At 46.1% G+C, this 16,441-nt stretch overlaps 1 protein-coding gene across 1 annotated transcript in view; it reads left to right on the forward strand.

The window, feature by feature from the left end:
* The window catches only part of dock11 (dedicator of cytokinesis 11), an 84,118-nt gene that overhangs the window by 4,802 nt on the left and 62,875 nt on the right, over positions 1-16,441 (forward strand). The window contains 12 exon segments of the mRNA XM_061236062.1: positions 632-748; positions 3,318-3,392; positions 3,394-3,408; positions 3,797-3,879; positions 3,977-4,043; positions 6,225-6,320; positions 6,439-6,573; positions 8,486-8,669; positions 9,973-10,052; positions 11,721-11,804; positions 12,536-12,676; positions 14,004-14,219. Coding sequence (XP_061092046.1) covers positions 632-748; positions 3,318-3,392; positions 3,394-3,408; positions 3,797-3,879; positions 3,977-4,043; positions 6,225-6,320; positions 6,439-6,573; positions 8,486-8,669; positions 9,973-10,052; positions 11,721-11,804; positions 12,536-12,676; positions 14,004-14,219 — 1,293 coding nt within the window.

Raw genomic sequence — 16,441 nt, forward strand, 5'->3', positions numbered from 1 at the left:
GCTCTGCTGACTGATTTAAAACCACTAATAGCAACCGCTGAATACTCCCTTAGGCTCATATTTAATCAGTACTGGCATGCTTTCTGAGATTAAACCGTACTACAAACATTTGTTTTAGACTACAACTCCATGAGGCCCTTGGTCAAAGAAATCGCATTGTCTGAGATCCATGGAGTGTGGAAATTGTTGTGACTTCTTAGTGCTTTGATATCACTCAGCTGAGGACGGAACCCACAATGACCTCTGCTCTCGCCATGTTGAGTCAGTGTCAACTCATGCCTGCATTAGGAGTGGGGGGGGCGGCTGGTTTTTAACAGGAAATGCATTACTGTGTAGAGGGAGCTGTTTGGGAGGAACCTCTTCCGTTTTCTGAATGTCAGGCCTTACCTTTCAATTTACTATGGACAATTTTGGCTTTTGGCCTTCAAATGCTGCATTTAACAGGAGAGAGATGTGTAAAGCAGCAATCAAATCAGTGCTCTCAATGACTGTACTACAGGACTTACTACTGACCTGGGGCAACACTGGCTCAGTAGGTAAGGGCAGCCGTCTGGCAGTCAGAAGGTTGCCGGTTCGAGCGATCGATAAGCCTGCTTTTCATGATTCCGATTCTTGTTTTTTTTGTGCACAGGAGCAGCCCAAGATTATCGAGCCCCTGGATTACGAGACGGTGGTTTTCCAGAGGAAGGCCCAAATCCACAGCGACCCTAACCGTGACCTCCTCCTCTGTCCTGTGGACGATGTCTCGGTGGGTCTGAGCTTGGCCGAACGCTAACACACACATACACGCTCACACACACACGCTCACACACACACTCACACACAAGCTCACACACATGCTCATACACACACATGCTCACACACGCTCTCACACACAAGCTCACACACACACTCACACACACTCACCATCACACATACATGCTCACACACACACACACGCACACACACTCACACACACGCTCACCTCACACACACACTCTCACACGCATGCTCACACACATGCTCATACACACACTCACACACACACGCACACACACTCACACACACACTCACACACACACACACTCACACACACACGCACTCACACACACTCACACACACTCACACACACACACACACACACACACACACACACTCACACACAAGCACTCACACACACACACACAGCGCTCAGGGTTGTGGTCAGCTCCCTTCCAGTTCATTCAGTTGATCAAGTGAATTTAAATTCAATAGATTCATTCATAAATCCGCATAGGACATTATGGGGATTTTCCCATTAATTTCCTGAACTGCCTAAGTGACAGTATAATGGAATCCTATCTGCTCCATAACTCTACTTGATACATTTTGTTTGCTTGGTATTTAATGCCTACCTGATCCATAGATCTGAAAGCCTTTTCTCTGTTTGCTGTATGTACACTCTACACTGCTTATTCACAGTTTTTGTTCTTTGTCTTACCGTAGGTAGGTGTCGTTTCTGATGCACCAGTAAACTAAACATTGTATAAACTCCAACTGGTCCTTCATGAAAAACAAAGCCTTAACAGCATCACGCTGATATCTTAATCATTTTAGCAAATGCTTGATGGAATCATGACTTGTGGTTTTCTGTGTGCCGTATCATTTAGCCCAGGACACTGTTGACAGTGGCAGGCTTTCAATAAAGCCACTTATACTAATGTACAGCTAATGCATCAAAGCTGCTGAAATAATAAAACATGTATGTGTAAATATTTGTTAAGGCCTTTAGTGTCCGTAAATAAATGAAAAATTGCAGACGGTAACATAATTTAAATTCCCCAGATCGTGAAACATGTAATGCTCGTGAAGGAGTGTAAATCCAGAGAACTGCACTTCTGTTTCATACAAAAATTATGTGGGCATAATATTCCCTCTCTTTGGAATGCTGATCAGTCAGTATTTACTTGATTTCAAAATGATGTATACTGTATGCATGGGTCCTCACTGATCCTGGAGGTCCATTTTGATAAGATGTTCCTGTGTTGATATATGCAGCCATTTCTGTGGTTCCATTGCCTCCAGCTCCCATAGTTCATTGCAAGGTTCTTGTCTATTATGTGTATGAGATGTTGGTGTTGAGGTTTATGGGAATTGTATTATACTGTCAGAACAGTAAACAGATCTCTTATTGTCAGGACAGCAGTTGGATTATTTGCGGAGACTGTGGTATAGCGTCTTATGACGGGGGTTGCAGGTAGTCCTGCATCACAATGGGTGTGTATGTCAAGCATGGGTTTCTGACTGAAATGTTGCTTCTTTCATTGTCAGAATTACATGGCAAAATCTACTGATTTCATGGGGTTTGCGCCGCGAGACTAATGTTTGCATTACACTAACCTCATTATGATTAGTCTCTTAATGCAATTAATCAGGTTGTAATCAGAGCCAATTTCCTTACTGAGATTAGAGCGTAGTCATCATTAATGAAATGATGACCTCCGCTCTCCCTCTCCAGCTTCAGATAGTAATAGGCCCTCGATTCCAAGTTTTAGTTTTCTGAATGCTTACAGATCTATTTGTACTCCCAAGTGACCTGTGAAGAGTTTATCTTTGTCTACTTTTGCTTAATCTTGTGTACAATTCTGTAACATTTTGGCTGTGTTTGTTCACATTGTTAGCAGGGGACAGAAAGGTACGCGGCCCGGTGTGGTTGTGTGCGTTGTGGCTCTCGGCTCTTCAGTTACTCTTAGCAACAGAATCAAATCGGCGGATAATGCGATGGGGCTTGACTACGTTCTGTTGAGCTAAGCTGTGGACCAGTGGCCATTCATCCCCTTACAACTGTGATCTCAAACTCAGTGCCATTGAGGGCTGTGTTTATGTCGGTTTTTATTCCGGCCTCATATCTCGTTTACTGTATATAATTAGTGAAATAATTTGCTGAATTAGGGCTGTAGGGCTTGCACATAATTTATATAAAGTGAATTGTGTTATTTCGAGTTGTCTAAATAACAACTGTTGCTTATATTCTGTGTTTTAAGTTAAGATAAATGCTTCTGACTGAATGAGTAATTGGAATCAATGAAAGGTACAATAGGTCGTTTCTGACTTCTAACGGTCAAGATTAACGGTCGAATTGCAGCAACAAACACCCTCAATCCACAACACTGTTGTCTGCGAACGTGCTTAGGTTGAAACGCTGAGGTCAGAGTGCGTTTTCTCCTCCGCCTGAAGCCCAGGTAGATTCAGCCTGATCACGGTGTGCTAAACTTCGAGGAAGAAACCTGAGGCCAGGTTTTATCGCCCACGCCAAGGCCAGGCTTGTAATTCTGGGCTAAAAATATATGTTCTTGCAGGAATCCCAGATTTCAAGGCAGAGGAGGACCGTCAATCCGTCAGTGCCTCAGAATGCGGAGAGGGAAGCCAGGAGCCCTGTTTGCCAAAGAGGTATGCAAAGTAACACTTCACACTCTCAGAAATAAAGGCCAAATGTCGGTACGTTTTTGTTCTTTTAGGAACAAATTTACCAAATGTATCCTGAAAGGTACACTAAAGCAATTTGGGTACTAGTGGGTAGTACCTTTTACAAATTAATTCTTCAACCCATGCCATGGGGTACAACTTTATGTACTTATAAGGTACCACCCCAGTGACAGACATTGTACCTTTCAAGGTAACTTTTTGTACCTTTTCCTCTGAGAGTGTATGGTTGCACTCTGCTGTCAATGAGTTCAAACAGCAGAGTGAGGTATGGAAGCCGTCTGCTCAGGTCACCGTTTGTGGAACATTTGTGGAACTTTTTTTTAACTGTGCAACTGTGTCAACTGGTCTGCAGTGCATCAAGATGTACAACACAGACTGGCAGGTCATCAACTACAAATACGAGGCTTACTCCGGAGACTTCCGTATGCTTCCCAGGTGAGTATCCGGATCCTTCCGTATGGAATTTGGGTTGGCTTGCCAGGCGTGTCCCCGGGCTACCCTTTGACTGGCGGTTCTGTTTCGCCCCTCACAGCAAAGGGCTGAAGACGGAGAAACTGCCCAGCCACGCCTTCGAGGTGGACGAGGACGCAAAAGATGAGGTGGGGAGTACGTCATCAGCCGACTGCAGCTGCACCTCCCTTTCAATGGTGTCCAAATGAAGAGAAGTGAACTGAAATTACAGTTCAAGAGTAAAAAAAAAAAAAAAAGACCATTCATACCTTAATTAACAGCACATAATTAGTTGAGTTCAAAACCTTTCCCTAAATTGTGTTTAAATTTAAAAGGAACTGGCCCCAGACCATCCAAGCCCCCTTTGACCCTGTTTTTTGGGCCCTCGGGCCCTCAGTGAGAGGTGCTTCTTGAACAGTCCGCTTCATGCGGAGAGGAGAGGGAGAGGAGAGGGGTCCTCAGTAAAAAACACAGCCTGCTGCAGGCAGTGCCCTACACACCAGCACTGAGCCACTAGCTGAAATCTGATCCATCTATAAATAGCCAGGCCGGACATGGCTACAGTTAGGAGGAGAGTGCTGTAATTGCAGGGGGGAGAAAATGTGGCCGTTCTCTGATCTCTGATGTCTCTAACGTACGGTCTATACGCACTTTGAGCCCTGAGAAGCCACTCATGCTACACGGCTCTGCTTTCGTTTAGTTTAGTCTTTTCATGCGGCACGGGCAATAAAATGCCCCAGAACGAACAGACGTTCAAAATATGTAACATATTCCCGTGCATGTTTTGATATCCCTTATGGCCCAAATCATTTTGTCCAGCATGCTTTGCAATGGAATCACTCTCTGTCAGGTTTCCTGGTAATAACCATGTGGATGAATCAAAGATGATGCAATGTGTGGCTTAGTGGGCGGGAAGGAGGGGAAGTACAAAAAAGCACCTAAAAAGGTATAAAGCTTTTCACTGCGCTGGTACCCTATTGGTACATAAAATGATATGCCTACCCAGCAATACATAATTCCTTTGTTTTTGTTTTTCTTGTAACGGTACTTGTTAGTACCCCAGTAGAACATCATTGTATTTTCCGGGTACATTTGGGAAATGTGTTCCTTAAAGAACCAGAAACGTACCGCCACTGTACTTTTATTTCTGAGTGGTGGAAGGGGGGGTAATGTGGTTTGCTGGAGCCTTGTATCAGGGGCTGGGCAGAGAAAGCAGCCGTCCAATTAGATTACAGCATACAGACTGAGACAGGCACAGTCACACAGACGCTAGCGAGAAGGACAGAGGACATTTCAGCTAGTGAAAAACCCCAGCAGCTTCAGGGGGCTGTAATGGAGAGTATGTCCTCTTGTGCCGGTGATACATGGTGGAAGAAGTCGCAAATAGTGCACACACACACACACACACACACACACACACAGACTAATGCATACTGTACACCTGCTCACACAGGTTTCTTCTTCTCTGCCTTTTCATGACAGTTATTTAGCCGGCGCTTTTATCCAAAGTGATTAGACTAAGCAGGGGTCAATCCCCCCCCCTGGAACAATGTGGGGTTAAGGGCCTTGCCCAAGGGCCCACTAGGCTGTAGGTTAGCTCCCTGATTAGTTAACTGGTCGATTAATGTCACTGATTGGCCAGGGATTTAGCTCACCAGTGGTCCTAGGTTTAAATCAGTGCTGTTGAGAGGGGATCTACTGGCCCTGAGGGCCTCATTGGAGCTTCCCAGTGTACGGAAGCACACTCATACTTTCTTGTGGAACAGTACTGAAACCCAGTTCCCTGCTGTTTGTTCTGTATGTGGCTGTATACTGTTCATAGTCATACTCTTCATACTGTGTGTGTGCATGTGTTTGTGTGTGAGAGAGAGAGAGAGAGAGAGAGAGACTGAGAGTGTGTATGTGTGTATGAGGGAGAGAGAGAGACTGAGAGAGAGAGATCAAGAGAGTGTGTGTGTGTGAGAGAGAGAGAGAGAGATCGAGAGAGTGTGTGTGTGTGTGTGTGAGAGAGAGAGAGAGAGAGAGAGAGAGAGACTTGATTTGGAGTGTGTGTAGTTAGAGTGGGTAAATTATTGCATTTTGTTTGTGTCAGTGTTGTCAGGCCCAGTGAAATATGACCTTCAGTCTCTATTTGAGGTTATTGAAAGGCCTCAGTGACTGCTGGTAATGAATTTCAGGTGATTAATTGCCCCAGGGTGAACTGTAAACCCAGGTGAACTGAGTGTGTTGATTTATGTAAATATGCGTGTGTCTCTGTGTGTATGTATGTGGTGACCTGCGCGTGTGTGTGTGTGTGTGTGTGTGATGACCTGTTTTTCTATGTTCACCAGGACACCTCGTCGCTGTGCTCTCAGAGAGGTGGTATAATGAAGCAGGGCTGGCTGCAGAAAGCCAATATCAACAGCAGCCTCTCTGTGTCGATGCGGGTGAGTACACACACACACACACACTCACACATGCAGCCTTGCACACACATACACACACATTTACCCCAAATAATCTTCCCTTCTCGGCCCTAAGTCTGCCTCTGTTGTCCCTTTGAAGGCCTTCAAGAGGCGGTACTTCTACCTGTCCCAGCTCCCCGATGGGTCCTACATCCTCAACTCCTACAAGGACGAGAAGAACTACAAGGACAGCAAAGGCTCCATCTACCTGGACTCCTGCATTGATGTCCTTCAGGTACAAGCCTAGTATACGTAAAACTACTTGCGTAAATTTTGGCCCAGTTTCACCGACACAGATTAACATTACAATTACTTAGCTGGCGCTTTTATCCAAAGTGACTTACAGTTGATTCTATCAGGTTTGTAGAACACCAGACCCAGATGCGAGACCAAGGCGTAGCTTTTAGTGCTTTATTAAAATAAAGGCAGGTCAGACAGGCAGAGGTCAATAGCCAGCAAATGGAATCAGCAGGGATAAGGCAGTTTGAAGTCAATATCCAGGCAATGGGTCAACTCTCCAGCAAACGGGTACAATACGGATAATCCAACACGTAGTCGTGGTCACAGGTGAAGGGACGAAGTCGAAAAACAGAAACGGATCGATATGCAGTGGTTCTGTAACTATACAGATGGAATAAAAATGTTATTTGTTTCATGTAACATTGAAACGAACAAATAACAATGAATGAAACAAACTGACAGGGTGACTACGGTGTGCACTTCAGTGGTGGAATGACTTGCTTACCACTGTCAGGACAGCAGAATCCCTCCCCCTATTTCGACGCAGACTCAAAACCCACCTTTTCAAACTCTACCTTAGTCCTCCCTCCTGATTTTCCCCGCCCCTCCTTTCTGATATCCCTATCCTTGTCTAACCCCCCCCCCCCCCCCAAAAAAATAAAATAAAATAAAATTTGCACTTATGATGACAACTATGTTTAGAACAGCATTCCATGTGTGTTTTCCTAGTTCTGGATGTGATGCTTTGACTTATGGTAGAACGTATGCACTTGTAAGTCGCTTTGGATTAAAAGTGTCTGCCAAATGACAAAAATGTAAATGTAAATGTAGGGTATTAAAAGCACAGAGGGTATTAAAGCACAGAAACTCGAAGCACATAGACCTAAGACTAGACAGTGAAAGCACAGAACCTGATAGATTCGACTAAACAGGGGATAGTCCCCCCTGGAGCAATGTGGGGTTAAGGGCCCAAGAGCTGCACTGGTCTTATTGTGGCTACACTACTGTAGGGCTTGAACCACCAACCTTCCAGGTACCAGTGATGTACCTCAGCCACAAGGCTACAGGCTGCCTCACACTTAGTCTTGCTCTGAATTGAGTTTTGTATGGAGAATCTCCATTCAGAATTGAATGTAGTCTATGACTAGGCTTAATCCGTGTCTATGAAACTGGCGTATGATGCACTAAAGCAGCATGCTCGTCACTGATATATGAACGAAAGCATGTAATTCTCGGTCAGTAACAAATTCAGCTTCCATTCTTTCCATTTTTGCTGTGTGGTGAACAAAATAGTAATACATTCTGTCCCTGTGTAATAACTTGTATGCCGGTTCAGCTTTCTCTTTTTAATTCCTATAGATGTGTTTGATTAATTACTGAACTGCGATATTTTCGAAGGAAGTTCCGTAGCACAATCATAGCTCATCATTCCAAAGCCACATACTGCATAGTAATTCAGCAGAAGTGCAATGCACTGTAATGTGCATGCTGGGATCCATGCATATGCAGCTCCTGGGTCTGCCATTATAAGTTAAAGGGTTGTATATTTTTGTTAAGTTTTATAACTGGGTGGGAGGGGATGAGGGGGGGGGGGTGTTGTGCAATCATGAACTGGGCAGGGGGCATGGGAGGGTTACAATTGTGAACCGGGGACTGACCTCCCTGCTGAAAATAGCCATCATAGCAATGGTGAACTAACTGCTTAGTCATTCTTATTAATCATTTATTTACTGAATCAGTTTACGTGTTTTGTTTCAAAAGCCGAGGCCTAAAACTCCCACGTACATCGCTAGGTTTTGGCAATGGGTGAAAAACCGGGCAGTGTTCGAGGTTCTTTTACGAACGACGCACTCTAACTGACGCATGCCATCTCTCCACTGACCTGACCCCCCCCCCCCCCCCCCCAGTGTCCGAAGATCAGGCGGAATGGCTTTGAGCTGAAGATGCAGGACCGCTACAGCCACTTCCTGGCGGCGGACAGCGAGGCGGAGATGGAGGAGTGGGTGGCCACGCTGAGGCAGGCCCTGCAGAGCAGCGCGGAGCTCAGCCAGGAGAGGAGGAACGGAGCCGACTCGCTGGAGTGCGCTCTAGGTAGCGTGGTCCGACTACACATCGTCAGGAACGACTGTTTCCGCTCCACTCTGCGGTCTCTGTGCTGGAGTACACAGTCTCTGTGCTGAAGTTCAAAGTCTCTGCAGTCTCTCTGTGCTGGAGTACACAGTCTCAGTGCTGAAGTACTCAGTCTCTGTGCTGAAGTTCAAAGTCTCTGCAGTCTCTCTGTGCTGGAGTACACAGTCTCAGTGCTGGAGTTCACAGTTTCTGCAGTCTCTGTGCTGAAGTACACAGTGTCTGCAGTCTCTGTGCTGAAGTTTTATTTCACGCGTAGCTTCCCTTCCGTGTTTTTGCTTGTTTGTCATGCCAGGAACTTGTGAACTTCTGACCCTGAGTTTCCTTTTTTTTTTTTTTAAGATATTTTTTAGGCCTTTTTCAGCTTTATTGGACAGTATATAGTATAGAGAGACAGGAAGAAAGGGAGCGAGAGAGAGGGGAAGACATGTGACAAATGTCGGACGGTCGGATTCGAACCGCCAACGTCGCGGCTCGCAATGAGCATGCGGTCAGCGCTCTACAGGCTGCGCCACCGAGACACCCCGACCCTGAGCTTCCTAAGCATGAAAAGAGAAATATATCCTGCATCATTTTGTGTGGTTTTGTGTGCACATGAGTGTGTGTGCCCTTGTGTGTTTATTAATGTGCGTGTCTGTATGTGAACGTGTGTGTGTATGTGTGAGAGTGTTTGCGTACGCGCGTGTGTGTGTGTGTGTGTGTGTGTGTGTACGCGCACATTGTTAAAATGTGTGTGTAAAACCCTGCAGCATATTTCTCTGTGGGGAGCTGTGTAGTTGTATAACTGGTCCCCCGGACCGTGGTTAGAAGGCAGTATGAAGTCCTGGGATCTGGCCTGGAATCAGAAGCGAAGGGGAAAGAAGGATTGAGCCGTAACCAAAAACACAGACAAACATTTAAGAGAAAAGCCTTAGCTCATACTGTAGCTCCCTTAGCTCAGCAAAGCACCGTTTTATTAAACGCACCCTCTATCCTGTATAATCTGGTTCCATAAGGCTGCAAGCTGTATGCTATTTAACCTTTCTGTGTCCTTTTCTTCTTATGGCTTTAAATGCAAGGGAATGTTACACTCTGTGTCTCTCACACAACTTTATGCGTGTGTAATTTGCCATTGGATGTCATTTTAAAATGACTTAATATCTTAATTTTGTTGCTTAGTGTTAATAACAAAGAACGCTGTAGCCTGGTAGTCTTGAGAATGTCTGAGGCTTGTCTGACCGCTGTGCATTACTGGGTCAGCTCATGTTTTCCACATTGTCTCTCCCAGATGAGGACAGCAGTAGCCAGGGAAAGCCGGAAACCATCATGGAGAGCCTTGGAAGGGGTCTGCACCCGGAACTCATGAAGGTACTTGACTCAGCGCTGAGAGGTCAAAGGTCGGAGGTCAGGGGCAGCAGAGGAAAGGGGGGGCCCCACCAGACACTCACCACGAACAAAGACCTGCTATCCTATCAGCCAGGACTGCTGTCTTCGCTGTGTCGTCAGGTCTTGTTTTATGACCTCTCGTTGTGAAGTGGCAGCCAATGGCTGAGGAAGAGAACACAGTTCCTCTGTGCCCGTTTAAGATGAAAAAGAAGATGCATTTCATTGTACAAGGCAGACTTACTGTCTTACTGCAAACCTGTCCTCTGTCTGTGTCTATCCGTATTAATGTTAATATTAATATTCCTGACAATCCCGTTTCGCAATAAACTGATTTGGGAGATTTGGAAGAATTGAATTTCGAAGATGCTATAAACTGCCGTAAGTTCAACGGTAAATTCAACGGTGCGTGGGACGACCTTTAACCTCTGTGCTTTCCGGAAAAACGCCTTTGCAGGTGCCTCACAGGAAGACATATGTTAAATCATTCAAATAGAGATTTATGGCTCTTCTAGTCTTGTAGTGAACTCCTGCATGTTCCTGTGGGAAGATTGGGGAGAAATTTTGCCCATACGCGATGACGATGCGTTCAATATGTAGGGACATCAGTCCAAGGGTTGCTTTTTTATGGTACGCATTACTGTAGGGATGTTAATAGATTGCCTTTTCAACATTTAAATGGTGAGAGTATATTAAACATTTAGAACTTTCTCTAAATGGTTAAATGTTCATTTGAGACATATTATATTATATTGAGCAATTTTAATGATAATCCACAAAGATTATTTTTTCATCTTGAGCTGCCTTCCTAAATTTTGGAAGCGGTTGAGTTTTATATAGTTTCAGTATGGCTTGGCAGCTGTATAGAGGTTGAGGGGTTCTTTAAACTGGCTGTCTCTCAGTCTCTTGTCTCCAGGTTCAAGAATAGAAAAGTATTTCGAAAGTTATGTGTTTTAGCGACACACAGTTTCCAAACTCAGGCTTATGAATGATGTCATTTCAAAAGCCAAGCTCTGATTTATGTCTTTAAGTCTGGAAGACTGGAAGTCAGCGAGAGTGTGTGTTCAAATACAGATTTGGAGTTTTTCTATGTCTTTACAGGAAATAATAAATGCATATATTGTAATTACAATAAACAACTTGGCTATTCTAAGTATAATACAGTGTATCTCTCCACAGCACATGAGGCACCTCTCTATGTAAATAACTGTTTCCATATGAAAAGAAAATATACAGAAATAAGTGGGAACTACATGTAATACATGCATTTTCATGTCATCAATATATATGACATCAAAATATATTTACATCATATATTTACATACATTTCAAATATATTGTGAAAATATATTAAAATATTCCAAATTAGCCTCTTTCACATATGCATGACATGTATTTGCATTTGTTTAAATACAATGGTGTATGATATTTCATACATACTATATTAGACATTCTCTAAAAATATATTTGGAATTTGCGGCCATATATTTGAGTAGCTGTGTTAGTACGGGCATGTCCGTCATAGTTGAGACATTTCCTCACCTCTTGTCTCACCACTCACTGGTTTGAGGCTTATGAATTATGTGTGACATGAGGAACAATGAAATTGAAAGGCACGTCTGGAACAACCCTGCGCTCCACCCTGTCTTTCAGTATGCCAGAGAAACAGACCAGCTTAATAAAATCAACAGGAACGATGGGAGACTCAAGCTGTTCACACTGGACCCTGAAACACAGGTAAGAGAGAGTGTGTGTGTGTGTGTGTGTGTGTGTGTGTGTGTGTGTGTGTGTGTGTGTGTACTGCACGTGTGTGCGTGCATGTGAGACCTTGTTCACGCGTTTCACTTTCCTAGAATACAGTTTTATACATTGTGTGCTTTGATGTAACAGAATGAAGAAATGTACTGCATTTTTAGTTTGTCATATGTTTCCTTTGCTCAGTGAAAAAATAAGGTTTGGCCTCATACTATATTGGCTGTCCAAGTAACTTTATTAAGTGTGGGCCTCCGACACGGTGTGTCCAGTTGAGTTACTTGTTCACCCTTCAGGTCAGATTATATTAGGACTATGTCCCTACTGAGGTACCAAGAAGGTGCCTGCTTGGTCAGGCAGGGAGGGAGTGTTTCAGTTAGCAATGGATGCCTGTGACACCTGATTTACACCAGGAGAGTTTATTGTACGTCACTCTGGATAAGGGCGTCTGCTAAATGCCTGTAATGTAATGTAATATATTGTAATGTAGTGTAGTGTAGTGTAATGTAATGTAATATAGTGTAGTGTAGTGTAATGTAATGTAATGAGAGTTTGGTGCCAATGCTACCCTGGGGTGGAGTGGAGCGGTGTTAAAACCTCCAGTGCGGTCACCTACAGGAAGTGGATACCGGACAGGGTCCGCTGCATGTCCTGCTGTAAATCCGGCCGTGAGCATTCGCCCTTAACGACCGTGTTTCTCTCCCGGTTTTCGGCAGAGGCTGGATTTCTCGGGCATCGAGCCGGACGTGAAGCCGTTTGAGGAGCGGTTTGGCCGGCGTGTGGTCGTCAGCTGCCACGACCTCACCTTCTCCCTGCAGGGCTGCGTGAGCGAGAGGAACGACGGCATCCTCACCAACGTACGCACCCTCCCACCACACACTCCGACCACACCCCTCACCACCACGCCCTCCCACCACACACTCCCTCCACACCCTCCCACCACACACTCCCACCACACCCTCCCACCACGCCCCTCCCACCACACACTCCGACCTCACCCCTCACCACCACGCCCTCCCCTCCCACCACACACTCCCTCCACACCCTCCCTCCACACACTCCCTCCACACCCTCCCACCACACACTCCCACCACACCCTCACCACCACACACTCCCACCACACCCTCACCACCACACACTCCCACCACACACTCCCACCTCGCGCTCCCACCGCCCTCACCAATCATTAGCCCTGTCTCGGCCAACGTTTGACCTGAAGGCTCGGCTGAGTTTTCAGCTTTTGCCTGTGCTTTCCGTTAATGGAGTCTGGACATAATCCATTGAAAACAGGACGTGCTTAACCCTCTAAGGAAGGGGTGACCCATTGGTCAGGGCCGAGAGTACGCAGGTTCTCATTCCAACCAATCACCGCGCCAGCACTTGGAACATGTAATACGACTGCAGTGAGGTTTATCCTGCAGACTCTCAGAGGTGTCTGCAATGGTGGAGCAGGATCAGACAGAGGTGGCAAATCCCCTCTCTGACCCTTCAACTAGGATACACAGCATTGTTTCCCTATCGCAGCCGAGCAGGCCCGTATGCTAGTGTAAGCCATGTGTGTGAGGAGAAATGCAAAGTAATATGTCCTCGTGAGTTAAATAAGAGCCAGAACTGGAGCTTGGATGTCAATTGCCATAAGCAACTGCAAGATGAAGGCAAAGAGACTGTGCCCATCATAGCAAGACATCTAACCCAATGCTTGTCTGTGAAAACCCCCCCCCCCCCCCTCATTGTTGAACCCAGCGTTTGATCCCAGGAACTCCATAGCAATGGAAGCACCTATTGTCAGCGTTTCTGGCACTAGGGTTTCTTTTCGAGCGAGGTTAAATGGTTTGTTCGGTTTGTTGATTTGGCTAAAAGCATCTGCTCAATGTATATATTGTAAAATAGTAAATTATTAATGTGACTGTTTATGGAAGTGCATTTATGAGTCGCCATTCCATTGCTGGGGATAAGTAACCGTAATATATGTAATATAATAAATGTCTTAACAATTCCTTTCTAAAAACATGCAGTATTATCACCTCTTTGAAAATATACATGCCTGTGTGTCCTTGGATACATGCATCCTCTCTTTTTCACTGTTGCGTCCATCTGTGGTTGAGCGTCAGATGCACAATGACAAGTCTCCAAATAAGAGCTGATGCTTTTAAAGGTGTGTAAGGGAGACCTGTTTTTGCCCAGGTGGAGCCGTTCTTCATCAGCTTGGCCCTCTTCGACGTGGCCAAGAGCTGCAAGATCTCCGCCGACTTCCACGTGGACCTGAACCCGCCGTGCGTCAGGGAGATGCTGGCCGACTGCCACGCCCAGCACGGGTCAGACGCTGACGGCGGGGGAGGGGGCAATGGCCTCCCCGTTCTGCAGAGGGTGTCGGAGTCGCTGCTCCGCTTCCCCACCCAGGTACGACACCTCCTCACCTGTACCAGCTCCTGCAAGCAAACACCTCCTCACCTGTACCAGCCCCTGCAAGCAAACACCTCCTCACCTGTACCAGCCCCTGCAAGCAAACACCTCCTCACCTGTACCAGCCCCTGCAAGCAAACACCTCCTCACCTGTACCAGCCCCTGCAAGCAAACACCTCCTCACCTGTACCACTCCCTGCAAGCAAACACCTCCTCACCTGTACCAGCCCCTGCAAGCAAACACCTCCTCACCTGTACCAGCTCCTGCAAGCAAACACCTCCTCACCTGTACCGCTCCCTACAAGCAAACACCTCCTCACCTGTACCACTCCCTACAAGCAAACACCTCCTCACCTGTACCACTCCCTGCAAGCAAACACCTCACCTGTACCACCCCCTGCAAGCAAACACCTCACCTGTACCACCCCCTGCAAGCAAACACCTCACCTGTACCACCCCCTGCAAGCAAACACCTCACCTGTACCGCCCCCTACAAGCAAACACCTCCTCACCTGTACCACTCCCTGCAAGCAAACACCTCCTCACCTGTACCTCTCCCTACAAGCAAACACCTCCTCACCTGTACCGCCCCCTACAAGCAAACACCTCCTCACCTGTACCGGCTATGCAAGCAAACACCTCCTCACCTGTACCACTCCCTGCAAGCAAACACCTCTTCACCTGTACCAGCCCCTGCAAGGAAACACCTCACCTGTACCAGCCCCTGCAAGCAAACACTCCTTTCAACACTCAACGGCCTTTTTTTTATTTTCTATGTTACCACATCCAGAGGGAACTGTTGCTATACACTGCTTGCGCAAGAACTGCCATCCGTTTGTAGCCTCACATGCTAAAAGTCATTTCAAATGCAATTCCTGTTGAATCTCACTGAATTCAGAAGTGTAACTCTTTGTTTACTGTAGCTGGCTAATTTTTTGGGCTTGATAAATATACAAGTGAAGGTAAAATGTATTCCTACGATCATGTCACCCTGTACCAGCCCCTGCAAGCAAACACCTCACCTGTACCAGCCCCTGCAAGCAAACACCTCCTCACCTGTATCACCCCCTGCAAGCAAACACCTCCTCACCTGTACCACTCCCTGCAAGCAAACACCTCCTCACCTGTACCAGCCCCTGCAAGCAAACACCTCCTCACCTGTACCAGCCCCTGCAAGCAAACACCTCCTCACCTGTACCAGCCCCTACAAGCAAACACCTCCTCACCTGTACCAGCCCCTACAAGCAAACACCTCCACACCTGTACCACCCCCTGCAAGCAAACACCTCCTCATCTGTACCACCCCCTGCAAGCAAACACCTCCTCACCTGTACCACTCCCTGCAAGCAAACACCTCACCTGTACCACCCCCTGCAAGCAAACACCTCACCTGTACCACCCCCTGCAAGCAAACATCTCACCTGTACCACCCCCTGCAAGCAAACACCTCACCTGTACCGCCCCCTACAAGCAAACACCTCCTCACCTGTACCACTCCCTGCAAGCAAACACCTCCTCACCTGTACCACTCCCTGCAAGCAAACACCTCCTCACCTGTACCTCTCCCTACAAGCAAACACCTCCTCACCTGTACCGCCCCCTACAAGCAAACACCTCCTCACCTGTACCGACTATGCAAGCAAACACCTCCTCACCTGTACCACTCCCTGCAAGCAAACACCTCCTCACCTGTACCACCCCCTGCAAGCAAACACTCCTTTCAACACTCGACTGCCTTTTTTTAATTTTTATGTTACCACATCCAGAGGGAACTGTTGCTATACACTGCTTGCGCAAGAACTGCCATCCGTTTGTAGCCTCACATGCTAAAAGTCATTTTAAATGCAATTCCTGTTGAATCTCACTGAATTTAGAAGTGTAACTCTTTGTTTACTGTAGCTGGCTAATTTTTTGGGCTTGATAAATATACAAGTGAAGGTAAAATGTATTCCTACGATCATGTCACCCTTTAACAGTAATTTGGCCAACTACATAGCATGTTTTAATGGTTATCTTTCACATGTGATGCTCTGGGAAAGGTTTTATTGGAAACTATGTATTAACTTCTAAGTCAACCAGTTCACTTTCAAGCATTACCCTTTACCTGTATCAAACTGCAGTCTAATTATTATATCATTATTAGATTTTCATATGTGAGTACCTCATAAGTATGTCTCATCAGGTTTCCTTAGTCCCAGTGGAGCCTGCAAGTGGGTGCT

Source organism: Conger conger, chromosome 3 (assembly GCF_963514075.1).
Source record: "Conger conger chromosome 3, fConCon1.1, whole genome shotgun sequence".
NCBI lineage: Eukaryota > Metazoa > Chordata > Actinopteri > Anguilliformes > Congridae > Conger > Conger conger.